At 46.7% G+C, this 13,500-nt stretch overlaps 1 protein-coding gene across 1 annotated transcript; it reads right to left on the bottom strand.

Annotated features, from left to right (window-relative positions):
- Positions 1 to 2,432: 2,432 nt before the first annotated feature.
- Positions 2,433 to 12,647, bottom strand: SET (SET nuclear proto-oncogene). Its single transcript, XM_075439070.1, is given in 9 exon segments — positions 2,433 to 5,885; positions 6,879 to 7,025; positions 7,119 to 7,289; positions 8,597 to 8,710; positions 8,892 to 8,995; positions 9,708 to 9,850; positions 10,866 to 10,923; positions 12,270 to 12,405; positions 12,408 to 12,647. Coding segments are annotated over 9 exon segments (1,119 nt in total). The 5' UTR covers positions 12,630 to 12,647; the 3' UTR covers positions 2,433 to 5,861.
- Between the last annotated feature and the right edge of the window lie 853 nt (positions 12,648 to 13,500).

Here is a 13,500-nt window from a genome sequence, read left to right as displayed (position 1 = left end):
CGCCGCGGCTCCCGCCCCTGTCACGAGGTGGTCCCGCTGCCTTCGCCCGCCCTGAGGGGAAATGAGCAGCCCGGACCCGGCGGCGAGGTCCCGCAGCGCGCCCGGGGATGGCGGCGGGAAGGAGAGAGGCGCGACAGGCCGGACGCTGAGGAGACTGAGGTACCTCCCGCTGCCCACCGTGGGCACGGCCCTCCGCGTCGGGCTGCTGGGGAAGGAGAGCCTGGAGGGGGTCAGTGTCCTCCGCAGGCGCAGAACCCGTGGGGTCGTGCCGGAGGGACGGTACGGGGACACACAGAGCGACAGACCTCCCTCCCTTGGGCCCCGCTCGGTTCCCCGCACCTCCCCCGGGAGCTGGGCGCCGTGAGGAAAACCCCTGCGCCTGGCCCCAGCCCGGGCCGGCTTCGCTGGGCTGCGGCCGTCGGGTGGTTTCCAATTTTAGTTCTCCAGATCGACTCGTAACTGGCGTTTGTTTGTGGGGGAACGAGCAAAGTGCAGCTCCCCGTTGATGCCTGTCTCCAGCGCTGGCCTTTGGCTAACTGCTTCTCCGCAGAGCTGCCCCTCTGCGTGTAGTATCTGGGGTTTCAGCTGAATATTTGAGCGATAAAATCACCCAAATGCCTTGGCAAAGCTGGCAGTAATCTCCCAGCTATCAGGAGTGAAACCCCCCGTGCTGCTGCCCTGCCACCGCGTCACGCAGAGCTGCTGCGCAGTGTGTCGCAGGCCCGCTGTTTCAAACAAGTGAAAAAGACACTTTGTGCTTTCGGGGGGTAAGATACCTCCTCAGCAGTATTACCTGATACTATTACTGCACTAATATGCTTTTTCAGTCCTGGAGCAATGCACAACTTGGGAGTCAGGAGGCATCCAGAGTTGATAGTATTCACACATACAACTTTAGAAATACACTAATAAACATGAACATTTTCCTTTTATTTAATTAGAACAGTTTTTCTAGCCTAAGCATTTTGCAAACGATTTGCAACTGAATAATTAGTGAAAGGAAATCACTGGAAAATGTAAAATTTAAATCTCACTTAACTGAGTCGAATTAATAAATCCTTAAACGACTATAAAACCTTTGATCATGTTCCTGTTGTAAATAAAGCAAGCACATTAGATTAATACAAACCCTTCTGGAGCCCGTTGCTATTTGTGACACGGTCCAGGCTCTGTTTAGTGTTTCAGGAATGATTTCAATCAGACTGTTCGCTCAGTGGAAATACCAGAAAAGGGAAAGTCAAACTAGTTGGTGTAGACTGGGTTTCTGAGGAGCAGGGACGCTACCATATCTTCCGCGGACTGAGCCTGTCCCGCAGACAGGGATCAGGGCTGCGTTTGGCTGGCTCAGCTGGATGAAGGTTTGGTGGGAGCCCTTGGGGGGTCTTCCCCCTCTTTCCTCCAAGTCTGGCACCCTCTGGGTGAGGCTGGGGGATGGCTCGGGGAGCCCGGGGAGCCGGAGCAGGTGGCCGAGGCCCATCTGGAGTGCTCAGAGCATGGGTGATCCCCAGGTGAGGACGATGCATGCTCTGGCTCTGGGCTCCCTGGGTCAGGGACGTCCGGGCATCCCGGCCGGGCCCTCGGCCCGTTTCACGGGCACAGCTCAGCTGTCCGCTGCGGGCAGAGGGGGCCAGGGCGTGGGATTCTGCCCACTCAGCAGCCTCCATCCTGCAGGACGACGAGTGTCATGGCCCTGCCAGGATCCCGCAGGGCATGGCTGCTCTGGGGGCACGCCCGGGCCCAGGCTCCAGCCCTCGGGAGCATCACGACCAGGAGTGGGGGTTTGGGGCACACCTGGCCTGTGACCTGCCCGCCCCGTCCCCCGCTAAGCCTGGGGAGAGGGGACGTGTGCGGCGCCGGCTCGTGGGCGGATCACGGCTCCTGTGAAGCCTCTCGCCACTTTGCCTGCAGTTGTGCGAGCATCGAGAATGCTTTTTCCCCCGTGAAGTGCAAGGGGAAAGATACCCTCGCTTGCTGCAGCCCTCCGCCTTTGCCCCTGGCCAGCTCCCCCGTTACATGCTCCTTCCCGGGGCAGCACGCAGGAGCGGCCGGAGGGAGCGCGGCCACCGCCAGCGTCGGTGCCGCGGGAACCCCCCCCCTCCGTCTCTCCCGGTGGCAGCGGGGCTGCCGCAGCTCCCGGACCGCCCAGGGCTCCCTCCACCAGTCACTTGGAGAAGGTGATGATCGAGAGGAAAAGTCTTACTAAGTTCCCATTTTTAAGCAAGGAGGAGGGCAAGTGTAAATCTGTTCCCCAGAGGAATCAAGCGTCTTGTTCCACAGCCACTTGTGACCTCCTGTGACTCTTATCGCACTGGGCACCTGACATCCGTGAAAGAGAAGTGAGCACTCTCAGCCTCACCCGTGAAAGCTGATGCCAAGTTTGGGACTAATAACGGATTCTTTTGAAAAAGACTCTTAGAGGTGGTGACATCAAGTAACAGTTAAATGTACTTTAATTCCTTCAAAGAGAAGGATAGCTTGAAGGTACATCAGAGAAATTATTTAATTGATTTCAGTTTTTTTTAAAAAAAAAAAAGCACGGCTTCAAAATTCAGGAACAGTATCCAATAGACAAAGTACTATCGTTACGCACCTGTTTGAGTGTGGTACAAAGAGAAGCTTACAGATTCAAATGAATGGCATAAATGACTGAGAAATCGATTCAGATAATGCTTGTTTACAGGGACAAAAACTATGTTGACAAGTATGAATAAGAACACAGATTATCTGTTTTAAAAAAAAATCCAAACCTTTCTAACTCTATTTACACACGGATATATTTGCTTTCCTTTGGCACTAGAAATTACAGACAAAAGATTCCATTTTATAGCAATTAAACTTCAAACTTAAAATAAAAATAACCTTTGAATCATTTAAGTCATACAGCCCCAGCCCAGTAGCTTCACCTTTATTAAATTGCTGCCAACGCTATATTCTTAACCCTGAAAATTCAGGCCACAAAGCCTGTGACAAATTTCACTCAGCAGGATTAACTGGATGTGAGGAACTCCAGCAGTAGTGGGGAATTAATGAGAGATACAGACGTGTTTAACAAGCATGAATCTCCTGTTCTTATCCAAGGTGGACATCTACCTTTAAATGCTCTATATGCTTATTTGCATATACAAATTGAATCAAGTAAAAATGGACACCCATTACATATATTCAGCCAACGCAGACATTAAGTGAACAGTCAGAGCACATGATGGCCATCTGTAGTATTTCTGCTGTGTTGCAGAGCAATGTGCGAATCCCTACTAATTTCCATTGCTAGGAAAAAAAGATTACACTTAATTATGGTTTTATTCTTTTAGCATGTTAGTTTACTCTTCAGCCATTGCCAGAAGTAAACCCTTAAGTTTCACAGGAAATTCAGTGTATCAGTATCGTAGCAAGAGTGGTTTGGCACCCTGTAAAATCCTAAAGAACGTGCGAGGAAACCTCTTAGAAGTAGCATTTCATTATCCAGACTTCTCATTTCTTGTTGATGGTACTTAACTTTAAAGAACCTGAAGCTTTGATTACTTTCAAAACAGTTTTTATAGGTTTTCTGCTAGTAACCAACAGGGGTGTAACAACAATGGCACAGTATTTTTCCTAAACCATTAAAGACTAGGGAAAAAAAAAAACCAAACCAAAAAACTTTTCCTTGAAGAACTAGTCAGTTTGGAATACATAGAAGTAATGAGGCATCAGGGCAAGTAATAGCACATCGATCCTTTACCAAAACAAGAAGCAGTTTTCAATTTTACAACAAAATGGAATCAAATGAAAAAAAATCTAAAATTTATATAGACTTATAGGTTTTGTTCCTTCTCTCTTTAGATGGTAAGAAACCATTACCAATTAACATTTTATTTTGCTCTGCAAGCAGGATCAGGGCAGAAGCTTTTGTTGAGAAAGAATAAAGTAAATGGTTGCCTTATTTTCGCATTGACCACATGCAGACTGGATGTTGTATTGCCCCCGATAACTGGACTGAATCCAAGCTGGACCAGACACTTACAGAATGTTTCCCACACACACATGATATTTGGGCATGTCTCAAATAGAGATTAATCTTCTTCTGCTAAGTGTATTCTAATGCATCAAAAAAGCTGAATTTGACTATAGCAAATTCTGTGATGAAAAGGAATCAGAGAATATAACAGCAAGTCTTCCCAGAAGACAGTCTTTTCTACACATCCAAAGAGAACTAGCTGTTTGAATTTTAGATTAGCTGATACAACATTTTTGAAAATATTTCAAAAGAACAACATGTTAAAACAACTTTCATTACACTTTGTGGAATACCAGTACCAACAACCTCTATGTGAAATTGTTACAAGCTACTCAAATGCAGTCTCTCAAAATGAAGAAGAGTACAGTATATCCAAAGCATATATACATGCTGCTACCAAGCAAAGAAAGCAGTGGAGCAGCAACTTTATACACAAGCTTTGCTAAGAATCTTGCTCTTTGAAATAGCCCCAAAATTAGCTTGCACTTAAGATTTATTTTCAACTGAACGGACTCACAAAAAACACCCAAATCTTATTACAAGACCCCTTGATCTTTTTATTCTGAGTTTGCATGATACTTTCATGCAAACTGATTTACTGGAAATACAGTGCTGCAAGTAACTACCTAAAAAAAAAAAGAGTATCTAAGAATAAAGTGATTTTTCTCTTTGCGAAACATGAGTATAAACCTCTGCCTTCACACAAGGCGTATGCACCTACAGCCCTGTCTTACAGAGTTAGGTAATTCAAGAAACAAGAGTGTGCAGTAGTAACCATCAAATGAAACATTTTACAAGTACTGAAACAGTGGAAACTAAATGAACTCATGATCAGTCCACGCAACCACAAGGTTGCATTGCACTACATAAATACTGACCAAATGCCCCCAAAAATGCCAAGAAGCTACAAGCAAGTTCAAAACAGGATATTAAAACTTTCTTTTAGTGAAGACCAACCAGTCCCTTTGTGTACACATTTAGTTTTATTGTAACAAAGCAACTTGTACACTTTAACGTTTAAAACTGAGCATCTTTCTTTCCTTTCCAGTGAAACAAAAAAAAAAAAAAAAAAGAATTTAAAAATAAACAAGAACAAAATTACAATAGAGAATGTCAATTCCAAATAAGATCCTACAGGTTCTGCTGATTCTCCATCAAGTGGCAGGGCTCAAAGTCATAATTAGGAGAAGATTTTATTTTAAAAGTGTCATCTTAAACTGCAAGGATGTTTGTTAAACATCACAATTAAACATGCCAAAGGAGAAGCCGCCATGTTGTCAAAATGCCCACTTAACCCACCCAAACATCTGAAACCCACCCCAGCTGACCTTCTATAACCCCCCCCTTTTTTTTTTTTTAGTTTTTTCTTTTTTTTTTAAACAAGAGAAAGTAGACAGATACATGTTGGTAAATGCTAACTGTCCATATTCACATAGAGACACAGTGTAATCTCTGAGCCCAATATACAGAGAAAGAAGGAAAAAAGCTAGATTCTATGCACTACTACACAGGGGCCTAGCACTCTTCAGCTTCCAGCAGAGTGAAGGGAGCAGAAGGTTTTCTTTTTTCCCACAGAACATGGTGTGTTGATTCCATAAACAGTTTTTGTTTTGAGACAGAAAGGGATAAAAATGAACTTGAAACAGAAACTGGTAGATTCTTCTCCACTGTATTCTGCTCAAGGTATTTCCCCCAAAATAAACTGTGAACCATGGTGTAGAGGAGAGAAAAAGAGACCTCAAGAGAACAAGGCGACTGAGCACAAGAAAAAAAAAAAAAAAAAAAAAAAGACAGCAACTTGCTCCCAGGGACTGGAGAAAAATTAAAAAGGTAAAAAGGGGGTTTGGAATCCATCAGTGTTCAATTAGTCATCTTCTCCTTCATCCTCCTGTTGAAAGATAAGCAACAATTTAAAAAAATCTAATCACCGAACTTCAGATAGCACGAACTTTTGAATGCAATAACCAGAATGTTTTATCGCCCTACGGACTACGGCCATACAGTCTAACTTGTAGCATGCTGTATGATCTCTCTTTCCCTCTTCACTACGGAGCAGTAACAGCTGCCGTGATACCCATCCACACAGAAATCAGTGAATAACTGGATGTCACAACGAAAAAACATCGGGTTTGAAAAACTACCGTGACTTAAAATCACTACAAACATTGACATAACTTTAGCTTAGAAAGTGAAGGGGTCATCTTTTTTTCCCCTTGTTTTAAACTCTGAAGAGCAAAATGCTCCAACTTTAAGATGCTAAATTCTAGGTTACATAATAGAGCCCAGTACTCTGGTGCCCATAACAGCCCTCCTAGCTCAATACAAGTCGTTTTTTGCTGCTGAAATTTAGACACACCACGCCCAATTATGAGAAACAAAGACATTCTAAACTTTGTTACCAACACCCTGAATGCTGTCCCTGGAATCCCACTTGCTCCTATAGGAAACTTTAATTCCTGAACCCAACAGAGTCTTAGCTAAGCTGGCTGTAAGCAGAAATAAACCAACAGGTGGGAAGATCACAGAACTCGATGCATCACCAAAGCTATTTACAAGTAAAGCCTTGCTAGAATGTTCACTAATTAAATAAGAATTTTATTACACCAATATCCTAGTTCTTCTAGAGCACCTCCCTTACGAGCTTACTAAAACTACTTATTTGCACTGTCTCTCATATACACAAACATACTTACTACTGTACTGAAATGACTCCACAAGTTAAGGTAGTAACAGTTCTGCTTCTCCCCTCCAAACACCTTGTCATTGTACAGAAAAGAACTACTTTACCTTTGTTACAATGGCTCAGTATTCTTACAAGATCCCTCATATAAATTTCTTTTCATTCTCATACACCAGAGATGGAAGGGGTAAGATTACTCACCTCTCCTTCTTCTCCCTCATCATCATCTTCATCTTCCTCCCCCTCATCCTCATCTCCTTCTTCATCAATATCCTCCAATCCTTCTTCCTCTTCATCATCATCGTCATCCTCCTCTCCCTCCCCTTCTTCATCATCCATATCAGGAACCTTAAAGACACATATGCAACATCAACTACAGTGATCAATTCACTTGGACAGTACTATTATGGGTGTGGATCAACAGCTCCATGCTATACTTACCAAGTAGTACTGTAACGGATTCGGCCAGATGTCATCCTTGATGACTTCTCCTAGTTCATCAGCCCCTGCATCGGAGTGGTCAGTGAACCAGGTAAAGAAGCTTTCTGGCTCTTCATGCTGCCTCTTCCTACTGGCTTTGTTCTGTGTCTGGCTTGAGCGTTTTGTCAGATCCTGAAAAGAAAGTTAAGAAGTTCCCTAAAAAGTGGTACTTACATGGCTTTTTGTCATTTTTTTTTTTGGTTTGTGGGGTTTTTTTTGTTTGGTTGGTTTTGTTTGTTTGTTTTTTTGTTTTGTTTTAAATAAGCACCATTTAGAAACATACTGTCTAAACAACCACAATAAGTCACTCACTACTCCCTCTTTCAGGTACAAGTCTTTAAGAAACACTGGGAACACAAACAACTCACAGAAAAAGACACCTCTCAGCCACCTGCACTTCTCATGAACATGAGAAAACAGTAAAAACGTACATTTCTTTTAATGACTCCACTGAAATACTGAAAATTCACAGGGTCTTGCATTTATGCTTCCCTCTCGCATGGAAGTGCAAGTATGGAAGGTGTTTAATGATGTACTGAACAGAATTTAAGCAGCACTCAGTCTCCACGCCTCTAAGGTCTGTCTTTAACTTGAGATAAAGAACTGCCTAGTTATCCTAAGATTTCCCTCTTTGAAGTCTTCAGGTCATTCTTTGTAGTAAGTCAAAACACCTACACCAACTGCTAAAACATACGATCACAAGCACATACATGAGTCCTGTATCTACCACCTTACCCTAGAAGTTTAGTAAGTTTGCAACAATCTGTTTGCTAAATCTGAAACTATCCACTATTTAAATACACTCTTTCTTTGATTATATGGTAATTCCAAATGTATAGTATGTTTTCTTGATAGAATCACAACATTTATAGGTTTAGACTGTTTAATGAAGAACAATACCAGAATTCACATGGATTTTGTGGTGTGTTGTAAAGATCATTCAGCTAGTTTGTACTGGACTGTAACTTCTTGTACAAGAGGAAAAGTTCTAGTTCTCAATGAAAAATGTAAGTTTTCTTCTCAATCTGAGGGTGATTACACAAGCAGTGACTTAACTGCAATGTTCAGTTCTACTTTTAAATACTTATTTTAATATCTTCCAGATAACATGAAAACACTCCTGACTTTTACAGAAACTAACTGCAGCAAATTAATTACAATTGAACACTGTCTGGATGAAAGACATGCCCGCATTACTGTACGGTGGTGCTCAACTGAGCAAGAGAATTCACTACAGATCTCAATATAAATAGGGTATTCCGAACCCTGCAAGATAGACATGAACTATGTATGTAAAGAAGTGGCAAGGTGGTTCAGAGGGGAATAAAACGGAGGACAAAGCAGCTTCAATACAAAAGAAAAAAAGTCAAAGGCACATAATTGAAGTGATGGTATCAGACAGAGCAGCAGTCATCTCTCCCAGATGCACAGGTACATACCTTCCCAGATTTCCATTTGATCTCAGTTGATTTTGAAGATGGGTCTCCACTTTCATTGAGGTGAAACTCTTTGGAGAGAACTTTATTTTCAAAGTATGGATTCTCATCAAAATACTGCAGAGTTGAAAGCAAAGAGTTAGACCCCACATAATGTAAAGACACATGCCAAGTCAAAGCTGGTATTAAATGGATAAATGAAAAGATTAACTGACAAACTACCAGCCAATATGTGATTACATTAAAAAACCCCCCACACATACAAATCACAAGTGAAGTAATTATTTAGAGTACTTACAAAATCTATTCTGTAACCTGATTTGATGTCTTCAAATTCTGTCACCTCAACTCTGGTCAAATAATGCAGTGCTTCCTCATCTTCTTCTCCCAGCAGTGCAGATACTAAGACAGAATTAGGAATCCCACATTAACAAAGCTATAAAAAGTGTATCATGCAGGCAAAATACAGGAAATTGATAGTAAGACTTGAAAAGCAACACATCTATCCAAGCCAACTTCTTGTGGCCTGTTTTTTTTGAGTTACCAGCCAACAGACTATTAGCATTTGTGTGATTCACTTTGGCTGAGGTGAAAATGTTATGTTTGCTTGTTGCAGTTAAACATTAAAAAGCAGCAAAAGCTACCTGCATACATCCAACCTTCTCTCTGAAATGCATTTTCACATGCCGTTTGCCCAATCTAAGCAGTCTACAAACTTTTGTCCTCTCAAAAACAGTCTATTGTCAAGAGTCCTAAGGAGATCACCTCCAATTAAAAAAAAAAAAAGCAAACTAGAGTTTTTTTTTCCTTCTGCTTTAAAGGGCCCAATTAACTACGAAAAGTGGGAAATCTGTCATTTAAAATGCATAAATAAAACCAACATGGGATTTTACTGAACAAGATGTTGCTTTGGTCAATGAGTGCAAGAAATAAAAAGCTTCTAAAATGCACTCTGGGACAAAACGGAAGTGTTTGCACATGGAGCAGGCTTCTGTGTAAACATATGCCCAACAACAATTCTAGAAAACCCTCAAAGCTGCAAGATACTCACATAACAAGCAAGTAAACACTGGATTTACAGGAAAAAAAAAAGAGAGCGCTATTAAGAACATACCTTGTGGGTGGTTGACAAATGTTGTTACCCAGAAATTCGGGATTTTGGCGATCAATTCTGACCTCTTCTGGAAGAATGGTTGGCGGAGTTTGTTGTATTTCTGTTCTACTTTCAAAATTTCCTCGCTGGCTTGTTCATTCAGTCTGTAATAGAAATAGCCACGTTAACCACAAGAGAGAGAACTGACATTTAAAGATGCATCATCAGTAGTTAACCAAAAACCGAATGGGTTTGATTAGACTAGTCTGTCACAGTCAACAAATGGGACGTCTCAAACAACAAACCGAGGCCCAAACCTGTAACCGCTATTAAGAAACACCTTATGAGAAACAATCTCAATGAAACGTTCTTAGCACGTTGTATGTTTTGCATCACTACATGAGGGACAGACCCTTATTTATGCAAAGCGGTATTTTACCTCTTATACATTTTGTTCGCAAAAGACCTGAAGATCGATAACACGTAAGACTATCACCTGCTCTTTATAACCTTTGGGCAGGCAAGCAAGCTACAGCAAAGCAATTTTGTATCCCATGCACGTAAAATCTTAAGATGTCCCATTTAATTGGTTTTGTAAAAAGGCAGAGGCCTGATACTGCAACAGCTTCACACGGGCAGAGCCTCAGTAGTCACCTGCAGCCTCTCTAGGACAGCGTGCAAGGAGATAAGATCCATGCAAATACCAACACAGCCCACAGAATGTTTTAGCATATGAAATTACTGTTTCAGTGACACTTTCTACATTTTATTCTACAAGCACACAAATATATAATTAAAAAAAGTACAATAAAAGCTAAATTCTCAACCAAGTTTTTTGTTCTACTTACAAACACAAAAATACTTTTGCAAAATAGCATACACATTAATTTGAAAAAACAATACAAAATAAATTTCTATTATCAAAACTATCACAATTAATTTTAAATTTTAAGTTCTATCTTTTTAATTGTACACAATCAAACAAGGAACCAGGATACTACTTCAAATTTTTTAATCATACACAAATACTTCTCACATCTAATCAAGTCAGAAAACAAGTGCATCTCGGCAGAGTTTAAAGAGAGTGAGAACTACTACTGAGTGCTTACTATACTAAGTATTTTTATTTATTAAAGTTACATTTTAATTTCTGCTAAAACATTTCAAAAGTTTGTTTACCTGTCTATTTCATTCTGTACTTCATCAATGTGTTCAATTGCTTCCTGTTGCTCTTTTTCTGAAAAAACAAATGAAAATGCTTCAAAATCCCTTAAGTCTGACAGATCGCGTGGGGTTTTTGCTGAACATCTTTTCTAGTCATCTACTTCAGAAGCACACCAGTATTTCTGTTACATGTCGTACGTTTCACTACGCCTTCAAGCTTCAGCTACTTCCAGGGTGTATTACAGCTCACGTGTCGTGTCGAGAAGTTTGACAAAACGGCACTCAAGGCGAGTTTGCCTCTAGAAATCACAGCTCATGTTCCCCTACACAGTTTTACAAGTCGACTTAAATAAGAAGTCAATCACGATAGATTAATAACAATTTCACTAGAAAGCTGTAAGCCGTATCTGCTAAGACCAACACATTTGAAGGGACGTTAAATCATTCAGAGAAGATAGAAATATCAATAAAAATAGCGTAACTGGGAACGCGCCACCTTCTAAAAACCGAAAAGAACGCTCGAAAGGACGCTTATAAGCAAGACGAAAAAAAAAATCCCTCTCCAGGTCTCCCTTCGGCAGGTGTTTTCTCATCGGAACTCCCCCTCGCCGCAGCCCACCCGGGGCCCCGGTTACCGGAGCGCAGCTCACCCGCCGCGCCGGGAGCTGACGGAGCGGCAGCGGGAAGTCGCTGGAGCAGTGCAGCGGGCTCGGCGCTCCCCCGGGGCGCTTCCCGCACGGCCCAGCCCGCGGCAGGGCACGGCGCTCCCCCGCTCCCCGGGACGGACGGGTTACGGAAAGCACGTGTGCGACCGGAGCTGGCGGCGGGCGCGGCACCGCACTCAGGGGAAGGCGGCCGGCGAGCACCGCGCCCTTCCCGCGGCGGCGACCTTTAAAATACCCCGGAGCCGCCGCGATCGCACGTGGGAACGGCACGGGCGGCTCTACCGCCGCGTGGCTCCCCGCGCCGGCGGGCGGGCAGGCCCCGGCGGCGCAGCCGGCGCCGCGCTCCGTCCTCGCCCGGCCGGGCAGCACCACGCGGCCGCGGCGGCGCCGAGCCCAGGAGGCGGCGAAGCATCATGGCGGCGGCGGAGCACAATGAGGCTCCGCGGATGCTGCTCCGGGAGGAGGAGGGGGGGGGTCCCGCTGCTCCGCCAAGGCCGCAGCGCCCCCCACCCGGCCCCGCCTGCGCCCGTGGGGAAGGAGGCCGGGCCGGGGAGCGGAGACAAAAGGGCGCTAACATGGCCTCCTCCTGCCGCTGCTGGGGCCTGCACATCCGCCCGGCCGACCCCGCGCTCTTCCCGCCTCCGGCCCGGCCGCGGCCCGTGTGGCTGGGGAAAATGGCGGTCGGTGCGGCGCGGTGCGAGGCGGAGGCCGCGGCGGCTGCCGCCATTCCCTCCCGCCCCCGGCGCGGCCTCACCTGAGGTCTCGTCGGCCCCATCGTGGTTGGAGTTCAGCTCCTTCTTACTGACTTTGGCCGCCGGCGCCGACATGTTGGTGGCTGCGGAGCGGAGCGCGGAGGGAGGGGGGCTGTAACGGGACTGAGAGGCGGGGGGGGGGCCGGGCACAGACTCCTCCTGCTGCTGCTGCTGCTGCCACCGCCGCTCTGGCTCCTTCCGCCGCCGCGGCGCTCCCGCCTCCTCCGCCCGGACCTGGGGCTCCCGGATAACAGGGGGCGGCAGCGGCGCTCGCACTGCCTCACGCTCTCCACAGCCAGAATCACCACCACCGCCGCCTCCTCCTGCTGCTGCTGGCGAGGGGCGGGCAGCGCGGCGCGCATGCGCAGCAGCCCCCCCTTCCTCCGGGGCACGGGGGGACGGCGGCCACAGTGCGCAGGCGCGCCAATCTCCCCTCCAGGGCGCGGGGCAGCGGGCGGCGGAACGCGCAGGCGCCTTTCTCTCCCCTCCTCGGGAGAGGGCGAGCGCACGGCTCCGCGCAGGCGCTGGCACCGCCTCCTCGCCGCGGGCGGCCCGCGCGCAGCCGCAGAGAGGCCGCTGGCCAGCCCCGCCCCCTCCGACCAACCCACGCTGGGCGCCTATTGGCCGCGCCTTGCGCCTCGGAGGGAGCGGGGGGGCGGGCCTCGGCGCGGAGACACAGAGGACGGCGCGAGAGGCTGGGGGGGGGGATGAGTAGGGCGGTGGCGCGCCTGCGCGCGCTCTGGGGCTCTTGCTTGGCGCACGTGGCCGCGCGCCGTCCCCGCCGGCGCCGCGCTCGAGGCCCGCGCGACCCCTCACAGCCGCCCCCCGCCGAGACGCGGTCAGTGGTGGGGCCGGGCCGGTCCCTCTCCGCGCCTGGGGGTGGCGGGGCATCCCCCAGGGGAGATCGGAGGTGGGCAGGTGCCGTCCGGGAGCACCGATCCCCGAATGATCCCCCAGCGGCTGCCGTCACGAGTAGCCTCGCGGCCTGAGGTGGAGCAGCCCCGGCCTGGAGAGGCTGCGGGAGGCGAGGTCGCGTTTGGCCCTGCCTTGCTCTGGGGATGTGGCGACCCCCAGCTCACCGCGCTGCTGCCCTTAGCTGGAACATGACCCAAAGCTGTAGCTCCAGACGCTACAGTTTAAGGGCACAGAGGCCCCGTCAGTCACATCCAGCCCGCTTGGTTAATGCGGGAGCACAACTCTAGAAGGTCATGGAGCCCAGTCGCCTGCCAGCAC

This window comes from Opisthocomus hoazin, chromosome 19 (assembly GCF_030867145.1).
Source record: "Opisthocomus hoazin isolate bOpiHoa1 chromosome 19, bOpiHoa1.hap1, whole genome shotgun sequence".
NCBI lineage: Eukaryota > Metazoa > Chordata > Aves > Opisthocomiformes > Opisthocomidae > Opisthocomus > Opisthocomus hoazin.
The sequence above is the reverse complement of the archived record's forward strand: the minus strand, read 5'-3'. Positions and strand labels throughout refer to the sequence as shown.